The sequence below is a fragment of the Cricetulus griseus genome, chromosome 2, assembly GCF_003668045.3.
Source record: "Cricetulus griseus strain 17A/GY chromosome 2, alternate assembly CriGri-PICRH-1.0, whole genome shotgun sequence".
Classification (NCBI taxonomy): Eukaryota; Metazoa; Chordata; class Mammalia; order Rodentia; family Cricetidae; genus Cricetulus; species Cricetulus griseus.
Genome location: NC_048595.1, coordinates 289,619,902 through 289,634,971, shown reverse-complemented (window position 1 = coordinate 289,634,971; position 15,070 = coordinate 289,619,902). Strand labels below are relative to the sequence as shown.

Genomic DNA, 15,070 nt, shown 5'->3' with positions numbered 1-15,070 from the left:
AGGAAATCTGGCACAGAGAGGATATTTTTTATTAATTTTTAGATCACAGAAAGCTGAGACTTTACCAGAATTTCCACATTCATACTTTTATGCATGTTCTGCCATCTCTGTATGTTTTTCATAAGGTTCATTGGAGTGGAACAACTAAATAGAATTCTGAGGCCACAGTCATATACAAGATAGGGCCCACAGACTTCCATTTTCAAAACTGATGTATGATGAGTACATCTCTGTAAGTCTCCAAAACAGTTTTCAATGCTGACACTATTGATACAATAGTATCAATATAGAAAGTAAATCAGAGGGAAAAAAACTGCCCCATCATACAGAAACTAATGAACATACAGGAGGCAAGTCCATTGTATTTGATGCACATGGGTCTTCAAGTGCTACCCCTCCTTCTACACTCTTCCAGATTTCCATGAAGCACTGTAGGAACAGGGCTCAGGATGGTTTATATCCATTCATCCACTTACTCATCTGTTCAGCGTTTTTTCCTTCAATCATTCAATTCCCGAATCCCTAGGTTGAAAAAAAATGTTCTGTGAGTCCTTGGATAATACATATATAACTTTGATCAGTCACTACTATAAACATTTTCTAACTTATCTTGGACTCACACACAAAGACACACATACACACACCACACACAAACACACATCACACTCTGAGAACAGAATAAGCCTGTGTCTTATGGGGAAGAGGTCAGTGTGGGATATGGCTGTGCTGAGGGCTCCTCCACTCTATTCTCCTCCTTTTGAGACTCCATTCTCAAGTATCTGTTCTTCAGGAAGCTCACTTCCTACTACTTGGTTTGCTGGGATTCTGGCTATAGGTGTGAGGTTCCTGGGTTTTACATAAGTGCCCATTCCAAGGTACAGAGCCATGGTATGCCTCCTGCTCCAGTGGGAATGGACATTGGGGTGTTGGGGTGTCATCTGCTTTTTTTTCTGAGGAGCAAATACAGAACCACAGGAGCAATTGCTCCAGGTCTGTGTTCTCACACACCTTCATATCATCTGGGGGTCGGGGCTGAGGCCAAGGCTAGCTTTGTCTGAAGATGTCTTCAGCTGCACTTGAGGCAGCACTTACCCCTTCTATAGCTGTGCATGGGCTATGTCACATGTGCAGTTCTGGCTCCCAAGCTTTAGGAGAGACAGAGTTTCCAGGCATATTCTGTTGAAGCACTAGGCAAAACCATTTTCCAGCCTTGATTCCATCATATCTGCTAAAATCAGTAGTGAATGGCCATTCACATGGCTCAACCTAAGATGCAGGTAAGGGGGGAGAATAGTGAGTGCCTACTAATGCATCTCCATGGCCATGGATACTTGTGGAGGATGGCCCTTCTGTGCACGTAAGGACATAAAAAGCACTCGGCCGAGGCCTGGAAAGGAGAAAGGGATAAACACACTAGTTATGTGATAGTATGACACACATACCAAAGATTCTTGTAACAGCAGAAACCAGACATGTAGGGAGTAATTACCAAGTCATCATAATAATGAAGGCCTAGTATGGGGAGGTGACAATGAGGGTATGAAGGCAGTGAAGATGAGAAGGTCATTCCTGGTGCCTAATCAGTCACTCTGGACACCTTACGGGATATATCAAGGCAGGGAGGACAAGTGCTATGCAGTGACTGAAGCCTGACCAGTGTCAGAGAATGGAAATCAGCATTAAAGCTAGGTGTAGGGGTTCCCCTGAGATGCCATAGAGGGTACCAAGCAGCGCTTTGACAGAAGTAAGGCAAAAGACAGGGTGGCTTGGGGAAAGAGGATGATAAGGAGACGCAGCAGAGAAAGACTCCATTAGGAGCCATTGTGGGAGGGACCCTGGGACTAAGGGCAGAGCAAGCCTCTCAGGGTTACAGAGGCCAGAGCAGGAGGATGGTAAAACATGGGAATGCTACCACTCTAACGACCTTCTGACTGGAGAAGGCAAACACCAAGCCACAGTGTGCTTGGCAGTGGATTCAGTTGAGTGGCAGAGGTCACTGTTCTTAAAGGGTTTTGATAGCAACAGTGAAGAGATTACTGGAGGAAGACACCAAAGCAGGAAGATTACACTGTGTCCTTTATGTAGTTGTATTGCACAAGGCATCTGTTGACCATTCCCACAACAAAAGAGGGTAGTAACAAGCTGAAGAACACGGAGATGTGGGCATTAGTGAGGGAGCCAGATCCTAGCCATTAGAATATTCAGAAGAATGGTGCTCCTATCTATTAGTTATTCTGAACTAGGACTCGACCTAGGGTGGTCTAGGTCTTACCTTAGCAAATATCAACCCTTAGTTTTATTCTAAATATTACAGATTCCTGTTCATGAAGAAGAGTATAGGAGCACAAAATGTTCTATTGTAAATGTTCATTGATTTTAATCATGAGGTAGGCAGAAGGACAAACACAGCCTTCACTAGCTTCCCCACTGGTGCTGCAGTATGCTTTCCAGTGGCTGTGGGGACAGGAAGGAAGGTATACAATTTTCCACGAGCACAGTCATTGCAATTCTGTGGAGAAATGCCCAGGAACTGATAATAACCTTCAGAGCTTCCACAAAGCAGAAATGGCTTCTGGTGTTTGAATTAAATGAGTTAAGGACAAGAACCTGAGAAGGAAAACCCATCTCAAATGGGTATTACTTGCAGGTACTTAAGATGCATTAGGATCTGTTTTCCTACTAGGTTCTGTAAACTTCTGATGTTTTCCATAGTTTTATGTTTTCTTGTTCCCCTTCCCCTCAGATGTCCACGTCTATCCCCCAGTTCCATGCTACCCACCTGTCATATGCAGTGTGTGAGTTCTGTAACCCCACGGCAGGATGTTCCTAAGTCAACTGAACACGCGTTGCTTTCCACTAGTGCTCATAGGTGTTGAAGTTATGTAGCCTTTAACTGTGTTTGTACACTCCAAAGCTGAGGAGGACTTAAGGTCTATCTGCACATAATGCTGTCCATGTTCTTATCTTTCTGCCTGCCCCTCCCCCAGAGCTGTGACCTGGAACAGCAGAGCATTGTTCACGTTGTTCAGAGACCAGGGAGAAAAAGTCACGAGACACATGCATCTGGAGAGGACAAGCCCCACGACACCTCAGGGGGTTCGGTATGGGCACCCAGGAGCTTGACCAGGGTGGACCTCAGTAGCCATATCCTACCAGCAGACTCCGTGGGACTGGCGGTCATTCTGGATGCAGACAGCAGGCATGGTTCAGAAGCAGCCAGAAATCCAGGTAACTGCAGTGATGCTGCTGAAGAATTTTGTCTGTTAACTGACTCTCCAGAGAGTGTCCTCACTCTGCACACATTTGGTTCATGATATGTTTGGGGCTAAAATCTTTAAGTGACTGCAGGGGGATGTCCCGAGCATACACAGTTGTAGAAGGGAGGGGAGTGCATGAAATAGTGAGTAGGAACAATAGAACAGAGGTGAGAGTAGAGCAGACATAAAGGATGCTGAGGATGCATGGGCCATGAACAATGCGTTATGTTTCTCCTTTGAGGAGGTAGGGTGGTAAAAACATGTGGCAAGCTGTGTGAGGGTTTGGGTATACAACCAGGAGCACACATGTCTGTCTTACACTTTGTTTTTCTTTAATTTCTTGGGTTCTTAAATGTATTTTCTTTGACTATATTTTCAGTGATGCAGAGAAGGTTTAAAAATCAAAGGTGTTTTTAATTTCTCATTCACACTCTCTGGCCCCAGGTCATGATGTCAGTATAATCATTTCAAGCACTTTCCTTGGTAAATAAATGCATGGCCTCAGTGAATTTCTTTAGTGATGACTGATCATGTTTAGTGCACAGGGAAGTGTTCCTCACAGTTTGGAAGCTGGGACACCTAGGTGGCCTGAGGTTGGGAGTCTGGAAGGGCCTAGCATCGATTTCTAAGGCGGCACCATATTGGTGCCTTTCTCTGAAGAGATGAAGACCATGTCTATGCCTGAAAGAACAAATGATGGGCCCACTGTTTCTTCAAATAATGACTCAAAATAATCCTCATGCCAGAGACATATTTTGTATTCCATATTATCTAGATGTCTATATATTCATGGCGAACTATTCTCTTGTTTGACTATAGTGATCCATCATGAATTCATTTTTTAATGACATTAATCCTACCCCTGAGATCCTGAGGTTTCCACGTCTTAATATCATATTTGTGATTAGGTTTAGAGGGGATATGGATAGTTAAACCCTAGCAGACAGCCATCATTTTGTTATGCTGATGATATTAATATATTTCCTTAAGCATTAATTATCTGAGATGAATAAGTAATGGCAGAACCCTAGCACTTTGGTCTGTACATACAGATAAAAGCCAATAATTAACTCTCCAGAGTAGTTTATTTCGTCTCCCACATAGACATAGATAGGCCTGGACTAGCATGGCTTTCTTAGCACCAGGGATCCCAAGGCCAGAAAGATGGAAGCTTCAAAATAATAAAAAATGCCTCTTGTTAAAATCCCTAAGTACTGTTTAATTGATTTTTAAGACTATCAGTGATCTTCTAGTTAAAAGATGAAGGAACAACAACAACAAAGAACATTTAAGTAACAGTTTCCAGCTGTAGTTACATAAAAGGGTGGATGGCCCCAGAAGTTAGGTGTACTGTTTCTAACCATGAAAATAATTGTGAGCTCATCTCATAAAGGGAAGAACACACAGGACAAAGAGGTCCTGAAATTAAAGGAGCTGAAGCTGGCTGGATGAGAGCAACAACCTGGATAGCTCCCAAGAGAGGCAAGAGTATAGAAATAGTGGAGCCGTAGCCGGCTTCGAAGAGCAGTGCCTTGACCTTACAATTCAGCACCCAAAGAACTGTTGCTCAAGGACGAAACAAGGATAAAAACAACCTCATAAGCCAGCATGAGCTTGTCTGCCCTCAGCTTGCAAATCCTGTTGAAGGATTTACCACAGCAAAAAGTGAGGCTGAGGCCAAAATAAATACTTGAGGGACAACACTCACAAACAAGCCGTGTTGGTGTGAATTATGATGATGGTCAGTTTGATGGACAAGCAAGCAAGGTGCAACATAAACAGTGGAGAAAATGTCACTTAATAGAAAAGCTGCATTAAGAGATTACTACTGTAACAATAAAAAGGGTAAGCTAGAATCATAATGTTGACCCTCAAATTAGTACTCTGATGTTGGTTGAGATGTAGATTGTTCTGTGTTTTTATGCATTATGCTGCGAATGTCATTCTGTTGAAGCCAAGAGAGAGCAATTCTATAGCTTCATGGAAGTGAGTGAGCTTCAAGATGAACCTTCCATGACACCTGTAGACAGGATTGTAACAGAAATTTATGAGGTTATGAAAAATAGAAAGAATAGCTGTCTTTAAAGTGTGATGTTGCATACCTATGATAATTCCATAGTTAAAACAAATGGTCTGTATTTGTTATATTAACAAATCAACAAATACAGAGTTAAGGCTCTTTTTTAAAAGTTGTCAGTTGCAAATGGATGCTCAGTGAAATATGGCTTATATAAAAATAAAAACATAAAAAACTACACATGCTGTTCATCATGAAGATTATCATGTGGGTATGGTTGAAAATAAAACATAGTACTAAAACAGTTAATTTTTCATACTTTTAAGATGTTTATTGACCAAATCACTCCATTATATTAGTAGAACAACCAACAAATGTGACATTCAAATTTTCTTTCTAAAAATAAAATAAACATTTACATTTTTGAGCAAAACTCAACCTCTCTACTCATTGTCTCAACAAGAACAACGGCAGAATAATCCCATGTGCACACACCCAATACCTTCTTCAGTCTGCTGCTGTTTCTGCCTATGCTATCTTATCACTTAGGTTTAACTCTGTGTTCATCTAAATAGAACCATAAGAAGCTGGTGTGGTGGGGACTGGCTTCTTAATCCAGAAACCAAAGTGAGAAAGCCATGTTGAAAAGCAAGGAAGGAATTTAATCATTGATGTGGAAATGGGGAACAGCATCCTCAGACCTGACTTCAGGTTTCTGAGATGAGTGAGCTTGCAGTTTAAATAGAGGAGGGGTTGGGGCAGGAAGGCACAAGGGTATGCATAATTAAGCAACCTTGCTCACTTTCTGGCCTGATGATTCTCAGTGCTGGCTCTGTGAGATCCTGGAGAAATCTATTGTTCCAGGGCCAGTTCTCTTTCTATCATGATATAACAACTCCTGCTTAATTGGTGTGAGGGCTAGGGATCCTCATGGTTCCTTCATGGGACAATTGTTCTTACTTAGGGACCAGTGACACAATAGGGTCATCTGCCTATAGGGCAGCTGTTTCTAGAACTCAAGGAGAATGACTCCATTCTCTCAATTTGGTTCATGGGAAGATTTAGCAACTGACTAAGGTTGGTTGTGTGTCTCTTCATTGCTCTTACTTTGTCTTCATCCTGGAAGGAGAAGGACGAGCAGCTTGACATGGCCTATCCTCAGGTGGGGATCACGTCTGTGTTAGACTTGTGCAGGAATCTGACCCACCCCTCTAACACAGTGAAGGCAATAGATGCAGAATGAGGGCCAAGACACCATTTCTTGTTCTGCTTTTACAAATGCATTGTGTATGTGTGAACCGAAGTGAAGAGTCAGTTTGTCTTTTCTTTTTCAGAAAAAGCAATCTAACTCTTTATTACAGAAATGTCTGTAACCTGAGAATTTGCTTTCCAGGTATCTGTAGGTAGGAGAAATTATCTAATCAATAAGAGAGGTGATACATGATTTACATAAAAACCACTTATACTGTTTATACTGTGGAACTTGTCAATGTCTCAGTGAAGTCACATCAGACCAAAAGGACAGTGGAGACAAGTCTTGGCTAAGGAGAACCTGTACACACAGCTCTAAAATAAGCATGTTTAAAAAGTCCATGAGGCATTCCTCCATGCTCAGCACCTCCAGCACATGCCCTGTAACAGAGCTACACCAGAAACTCTGTCAAACCTAACATGACTCAAATATGGCTCCTTCCCAGGAACACATACCTAGCTCTGGCTGTCTCCTCTAGTGCTATAACACTGGGCCTGCCTCAGGACACCCTAACCAACGATGTTTGTTTGGAAACAGTTGATAGGTTCATTTTGCCTTTAGAATTCTCTCATCATCAGTGCCTCGGGATGCTTCTATGATCCTTTTCTTGGGGGACACTTGTCTTATTTTACATTTGCAGTACTTAACAGTCTAGGACATTCAGGCTGATCAGAAGTCAAAGAGCTAAAGTGAGCCATGGAGCCAGTGGCTCTCCACCTCCTCAGGGTCACCTGCAGGCTTAGGGGAGCACAGGATGCTGAGCCCCCACTGCCCATGGCTTAGGGCAGGGACCAAGGAAGTGCACTTCTGACAGGTCGTAAGGCAGTGTTAATAAGCAGTCTTGGGGCAAAATTGAGTAGCACTGTCTCAGACAGTAAAAAATAGTATTGTTCAAAATATGCTCAGTGAACACAATATATAATTTTACAGACTTTGAATGTGAACAGAGCTATCTTTGGCCTTGGAGTTCTTGTGTATAAATTAAGTTTCCATGTTGTTTGTGTTTCCTGAATGAGGGACCATCCATTACCTCCTGACAGGTAAAATAAAGCTACGAAACCTAGAAAAGAAGGGGTCTCCTCTAACATTACTATGCAACTAATCATGCAGACACACACACTGGATCCCTACCCTGTACCAGGCACAGGTCCAGGCACTGGGATAGAGCAGGAAAGTAAACAAGAGATGATCATTCTAGCTGTAAGAGGTAATAAGCAAGCATGAGTCACTAGCAAGAGTGTATCCTGTTGGCTGTCTAGCAGAAAAAAAAAAAAAAACAGTGCAAGCATAGGTTCCTCTGGGATATGCTCACATTTGGAGTGGGCATGAAGAGGGAGTATGTTTTCTGACAGCTCAGGCAGAGGCATTGGACAGGTCTACGAACTCAAGGCAGAGCAATGTTGAGAAAGCAAGTAGAACAATCAAAGACAAGGGCAGAAAGTGTGGCTGAGTAGAGCAAGGTCTTGCATGACCTCCCTGCAAAGCATAATCTTAAACTGGGGCCTCGTAAAAGTCATGTCTTTTGTTAATTTCAGTCAGATAGTTAAGTTTGAAAGATCAACTTTATATCATAGGGTTTTCTATTTTCTCATTAATTTTTTATTTTAAATATTAAATCCTTGACTGGTAGATGCTCACTGGGTAAAGGTGCTTGGCCAAGACTGATAACCTGAGCTGTGTCCCTAGGATCCACCTAGTAGAAGGAGAGAATAGACTCCTGCAAGTTGTCCTAAAAATTAAAACCTGTGTTAATTTTGTTCAGTATTTTCACATCTCACTGCCACAACATACTTAGAAAGTATTGAATTTATATGAAATACTATTCTATTATGTAACCATCTCTCTCCAGGTTGAGTAAAGAATTCATAAGCTCATTTTATGAGAGAATTTCATACATGGATTTGTATTTTGATCAGCTCCACTTCCCAATTCCCTGCCTTGTAGTTGTCCAGACCTTCAGGACAGCAACCTAGGGCAAGAAGTCCAGGGAGGGGAATGGGGACAAGAGATGTGAGAGAATGACCACAAGACAGGATTCTGGTCAAGTGGCAAATTTTATTTTTCCCAGGCTAGCTTATATAGTCAGTAGAGTGGGGTAAAGGGGAGGGGGAGAAAAGGCCAAGAGTCAGGTGTTAGTTCAAGCAGGATGTCAGAAAACTACAGAAGGAGGATATTGGCAGGGTAAAAAGTTCATGGGTGGTGGGGTGAGGGAGGGTTACCTAGGTAAATGGTGGGGCGAGGGAGGGTTGCTTAGGTAAGTGGGCCTGTGGTTGGAACAAAGGATTGATGTCTGGGTCATATTGTTCCTTCTGGGTGCTCAAGCTTCTAGAAGCCATTTATAATAAAAAGACAGTCCTATAACTGTATGGCCTGCCACGTTTGGCCTAAAGTTTCATGCCAAGCTATGTGGCTCCCAACACTGCCCTACAACTCCCTCTCTATCTCCCCAACTGCTTTTCTCTGCCAACTTCATGTGCTCCATTTTAATTAAAAAAAAAATAACCCTCAGAGTCTAGGTTGTCCTGCCTATGTGTTGCATGGGTGTAGGACCATCTCTTAGAGCGTGGGCAGCCCCTCAGGGTATTTGTCTCTCAAGTAAACCCAGGCTTCCTCCCCATAGCATCCATGAATTTCTGGTAGCTCCTTGGCTAGGGATGGGCCTTCATGAGCCCCTCCCTGATGTGGGCTGGGATTTGGGTTGGCTCGATCTTATACAAGTCTTGTGTGTGCAGTCCAGCAACTATGGGTTCATGTGTACAATAATATAGCTGACATTTCTTTCTTTATAGCTGTTCACTCCTCTGGCTTTTACAATTATTTTTGCCTACTTTATATAATAGATCCTTAAAGCCTCAGCAGGAAGAAATATGATATCCAGGTCCCATTTAAAGCTGAGCACCCTACAAAAGAGACTAGTTTCAATGAGACACTCCAGGCTCAGATTGAACTTCAACTTGTAAACATAAAAATAGGGGATCCTTATACATAGGCAAATGCAAAAGCAATTGAAGTAGATGTTACTTCAGATCTTACACTTTGGATCCACACCACAGACTCACCACAGTTATTAGGGAACCCTTAACAACAATTCTTTGCCAGTCCTGGGATGTAGTACAAGATGAAAATGGTTTGGGGATTGAAGATTAGCTCATACCTGCCAAATACAAATCAGACATGGAGGCCACTAATGAAATAAAGTGATGGGCTTCGGACATAATTTTCATTTTATCCCAAATCAAATCGCAAGGACTTAAAAGAGTATGCTTTGCATGCTAATGACTTAAAGCCAGAGGGAATGAATTTCTTGGTGTTTTTGGACAGCTCTAAGGAGAACCTCTTTGTATGAACCTTCTATGAAATGACAAAACTTTGGCAGTCATGCTAGAGCAAGCTAGAGTTTATATCACACCAGATTATTAACATGTTTGGATTCAGTGGGGATTTATTTTTCTTTTGCCACAGAAATTCCTACTAGAGTATCATTTTTCAGTATAGAAGTAAAAATATTAAGTGTCTGTGGGGAATGTTGAGGACACTGCTTGACTGACATTTGGGGGACCAGAGAGACAGGAAAGAGCACAGTGCTGTGTTTGTTCCCAAGAAGCGTGCACAGGATTCTAAAAGCAGAATTACTCATCCCTTGCTCTTTCTAGTGCCCTTTGTGCACTGTCATGTGACAACTTGTAGCATTTTTGTTTACCTTTCTGAAGGTTCTCTCATCAAATGCAAGTAGGTCAAGTGCATTTTGCACCTCCACTGCCTGGCACATGGAGGGTGATGCCTATTTGTCAAGCTGTCCAAAGTGTCTTGTTTTCACATGTAAAATGTGACCCTTGCAACTCTTCAATTCTTATTTTTCACATCTGGCAGGAAATAGTTGATGAATAATTGCATATGGATAGCAGGCTGCAGAGTGCCTTGGGGTATGGGAACTGTATGTGATGGTCCTCACCCCAAGGAAGCTGGAATATCATGAAAGGAGAGTTAGAGAGGATCAGCCTTCCAGGCAGTCTGTCAAAGACACAAAGAAATGGGGATATCTGCCTTTTTTGTTCTCTTAATTTTTTATTACTCCCTCCCTCTCTCCCTCCCTCCTTCCTTCCCTCCCACCCTTCCTCCCTACCATTGCTTTGAGATAGGTTATCAGTGTATAAACCAGGCTGACATCAATTGTGTAGTCCTCCTGCCACAGTCTCCTGAGTTCTGGTATCACAGGCTTGTACCATCACACCCAGCTCTCTCATTTATTTTTTTAAATTTAAAAACTAATATATAATAAACCCATTGATAGGAATAGGGAATAAAAAGAGGAACCAGGTTCCCAGATAGATTACAATTTATTATAAAACATACTTTATGGGTAGCAATATAGTTTGCATATTGAATCACATTGTGATAGGTTGATTTAATATAGCTTTCAACAGAAGATAAAGTGGACTTTTTTAGTTTAAAAAGCACCTTTCATAAAAATAAAAATTTTAAGTCATTTTTTTCTAAGTGGGTCAGTGCAACAGATGTCTTCAGTGACTAGTGTCTAATTCTCATTGTACTTTTGGTCAATAAAATAAAAAAAAATCCAACTTCACAATCACCATTTCAAAAGATTAATACATATGGGTTCTTTGGCAATGCAAAATGGTTCTTGCTACTTCAATGCCCAGACAGTCAAATCCACATGTCTATCATAAAAAATAAGACACTAAATAGTGGAAAGATCTTGTATTAGCAGAATTAATATCATGAAAATGGCTATTCCACAAAATTGAATCTATAGCCTCGGTGCAGTGCCCATTAAAATTCTGATGTTGTAATTCCTGGATCAAAAAAGAAGCAATTCAAGAATCCCAGTGGAACCACAAGAAATATGGATAAGCAGAGCAATCCTAAGGAGCAAGAACATAGCCGGAGGTGTTATAACACCTGACCTCAGATTATACTGCAGAGCCAGAGAGACAAAGCCTGGTATTAGCATGCAAACAGTTACACCAATGGAAGAGAAAAGGTGACCCAGAAATAAACAGACAAAGCTATAGAAACCCAATTAGTGAAGAAGGAGGCAAAAGGATAACCCATGTAACAAATGGTTCTGGAAAAAAACTGGATCTCCACCTCCAGAAAAATGAAATTTGATCTATATCTTTCACTTTGTACAGAAAACCATCTTCAGGTGAATCAAAGTCCTTTACTTAAAACCTGAAATGCTAAAATTGCTAGAGGAGAACATAGGGGATCCTCATCAGGACTTTGGGATAGGCAAGAGTTTTCTGAACAGAGCATCACCAGCACAACTCTCAACAGACGGGACAACATGAAGCTGAGAATTTCCCTGCATAGAAAAGGGAACTACAGAGGTGCAAACAAGCCAGAGGATGGAAGATACCTTCACCAGCTGTGTATCAGACAATAGGCTAGAATTCTGAATTTACAAAGAACTGCAACAGCTGAACATTAAGGAATATAATTGCCAATCAATCAATGAGCTAACAACATTGAAGTTCCTCAAAAGAAGAAACACAATGACCAATAACTATGTTTTTAAAATATTCAACATTTCTAGTGGTCAGGAAATGCAAATTAAAAACTACTTTGAAATTCTACCTCATGCTAGCCAGAATGGCTATCCTCAAGATATCTGGCAACAAATGTTGGAAAGGGCATGGGCAATGAATAACCCTTATTCACTGCTGGTGGGAGAACAAATTAATACAGCCATTGTGGAAAGCACTTATTAGGGTCCTCAAAAAATTTAAAGCAGACTACACCATGACCCAGACATACCATTCCTGGGCATATACCCAGAGAACTCCGTATCTTACTGAATAGATATATGTACATCCATATTTATTGCTAATCTATTTATTATAGCAAGTGTTTGCAGCCTAAAGTCCATCAACAGATGAATGGGTAATGAAAATGCAGCATGAGCACAAGATGGAATGTCACTGAGCTGTAAAGAAAATTGAAATCAGGAAATTCAGGGAAACGCAGGGACCTGGAAAGTATAATAATAATCGATGTGATCCAAACTCAGGACAAACAAATTAAAGCAACTGCTCGTTCTTTCTCAGGTGGATACTAGCCACCTGAGAGGATAATGAATGTATGCACATATCTAAATAAGTCTCCAAGAGAGTATAATATTAACTCATGAGGAAGGATGGGATATGGGAAAAAGGACAAGGAGTCATGAAAGAGGACCTAAAGTTATTCTCTTCTCTAGTTTCAGTTCTATCATAGATTATTTTTTATTTTAAGTGTTCAGTTTAAAAGATGCACATCTAAATGTGATTACTGAGGAAACCGGTTGTTCTCCCATCAGTTGAAGCAAAGTAGTAAGCAGAGACTGAGGAGAGTGGAAGGGGAGGGGAGAACGGATGGCCAGTGGTTGTCATGCTCTCTTTTGAAAGGAGAATAAGCTCCTTGCTTATCTGACAAAGCATTTAATAATGCAGTACAGGTCTCAGAACAGAGGGGAGAATCCTGATTGCTTTGATCACAAAGAAATGGTTGAGCTGTAATGTAGTAGATATAATGATTGCCCCAGGCTGATCACTTCTCAATATATACAAGAGTCAAAACATCACATCATAGCTCATGAATATGTAAATGTGCTCAGTGTCAGTCGGAATAAAATGGAACACAGCTAAAGTAAGAAGGAAGGAGGTTGGGGTGGACCCCCAAGGCTGGCTTTGACTCTTTGTTTTAGGTACAGTAAAATGAACCCATGCCCTTGCCATGCAAATCACAAGCTCTGACATGCAGCACTCAGTGTGGGGCTCTGGTGATGTGGGGAAGAAGTGGGTCCCACCCTGAGCAGTGACTGAACTCAGTGGACATATTCTTGGTCCAAGAGACAGGTGGTGTTGACTTCCTGCTGGTGTGGACCATCTGAGTGTCATACTCACAGTGACCAATGCCGACTGCTGTAAGCTTCAGTCTATCTCTCCCCCTCCTCTTCTGACATTTATGCAGGTGTTCCTGCACACCCCAAATTTTCTTTCTGAAACACTTGCAAAAGGAGAGATGAGATGTGGAGAAGAATGGTGTGTGTAGCTAGCCGTAGGCTGATTTCTAGAGGGTGTGCTGTTCCATGCCTGACTGGGGGTTGGGGGTGAGCTTGCTGTCAAAGCCAGGACAGATGAACTGAGTTGGTCCCACAAGCTCCCAGGCTGTCCTTTTCTGTTGGATTGGAGGCAGGTGGTTCTGTGGGTGCCACTTGGCTGTCAGTGATTGGTTGTAGAACAGAGCAATGGAAGCTGCTGTGCAGGGAAAGGTGGGTCCGATCAATACCGGCTTGTGGAGTGGACTGTGGTGCTTGCCGGGAGCCTGGACATGCTTTGATTCCTCCAAAGCTGCTTTAGAAAAGTCATATTGTAATTAAAAGGAAAAAGGAAACGCTGCCCTCCGGACTAAGGGAGCCCCAGTTTGACTGTAGGCTCTGCTAATGAGAAGCTTTTGCAAAGATGGCAGGGACATGGGGCTCCTGCAGGCCTTAATGACCAAGGAAGTAAGTCATTTGCATTTTCACTTGGTGAACCCTGACGTCTTTCAGAGGACGCTATACATGTGCCAAGATGTTACGATTTGCATTTGACAAGAATGGGAGCCCAGGAGGAATATTTACAGCTGGTGGATTCATCTTGGGAGTCCGCTGAGCATCCTAATTAATGCCAAGTGTGCCAAAACCACAGGCCGGCTGCTGGATTCTATTTTCTTGATGTGGCTAGAAGGAAGAGGAGGAACAAAAAAGCTAAGAAGTAGAGATTAACTGCTTATAATAAATTATTTCAAACTTTCTAAATTCATCCTGAATGAACATTGACACCTATTTTATGGAAACTTTTTCTAAAAATTTTCTATAATATAACCTGTAGTTTCCAAAATAGTCTCAGCTAACTCAGGAATTTGTGTTCTACTTATGCAATAAAATGATAGATTAGTGTAATGTCCATTTTATGACATTGAAAATTAACTTGTTCTGACAAAGAAACAGAATTTTTAGGGGATTATTTTTATGAAACCCTCTCTGTATTAACTATCTTGCATTTTCTGAATGAAGATTCTGGGTTTCTGTAAGCTCTTCAGACTCCTATGATCCCAAAGACTAAAGCACATGGACTGCCATTGAAATTACAGATACACTACTGTTTCTACATGCCAACTCCATGAAATTCCATCTTCTGTCTTTATTGTACCTGATTAAACTAGAAATCTCTGCCCATTCATGGACCCACAATGTTTTATGATTCTCTTAAGGAAACCAAGAGACTAGAGAGATGGCTCGATAGTGAAGAGAAGTTGCTGTCCTTGCAAGAGACTCAGGTTCAGTTCCCAGCACCCACATACTGGCAAACAGTGCTCTGTAACTCCAGTTCCAAGGGATTCAATGCCATCAAGGCACAGTCAGGTCCTGGAAATCCACAACTGGCAACCACACCTACAGGGAAAGGCTGCAATTCCAACCATAACATTTATGAAACAGTATGTTGAAAACCTAATCACTGAGGAGTAGGCGGAAACATCATATCTCAGTAAAACATGGCC

General features: G+C 41.7%; 1 protein-coding gene across 4 annotated transcripts in view; it reads left to right on the top strand.

The window, feature by feature from the left end:
- The window catches only part of Prkn (parkin RBR E3 ubiquitin protein ligase), a 1,098,850-nt gene that overhangs the window by 361,473 nt on the left and 722,307 nt on the right, over positions 1 to 15,070 (top strand). For all 4 annotated transcript variants that reach the window (XM_027401104.2, XM_027401103.2, XM_027401105.2 and 1 more), the window contains one exon: positions 2,988 to 3,228. In XM_027401104.2, coding sequence (XP_027256905.1) covers positions 2,988 to 3,228 — 241 coding nt within the window. The remainder of the gene's footprint in view (positions 1 to 2,987; positions 3,229 to 15,070) is intronic.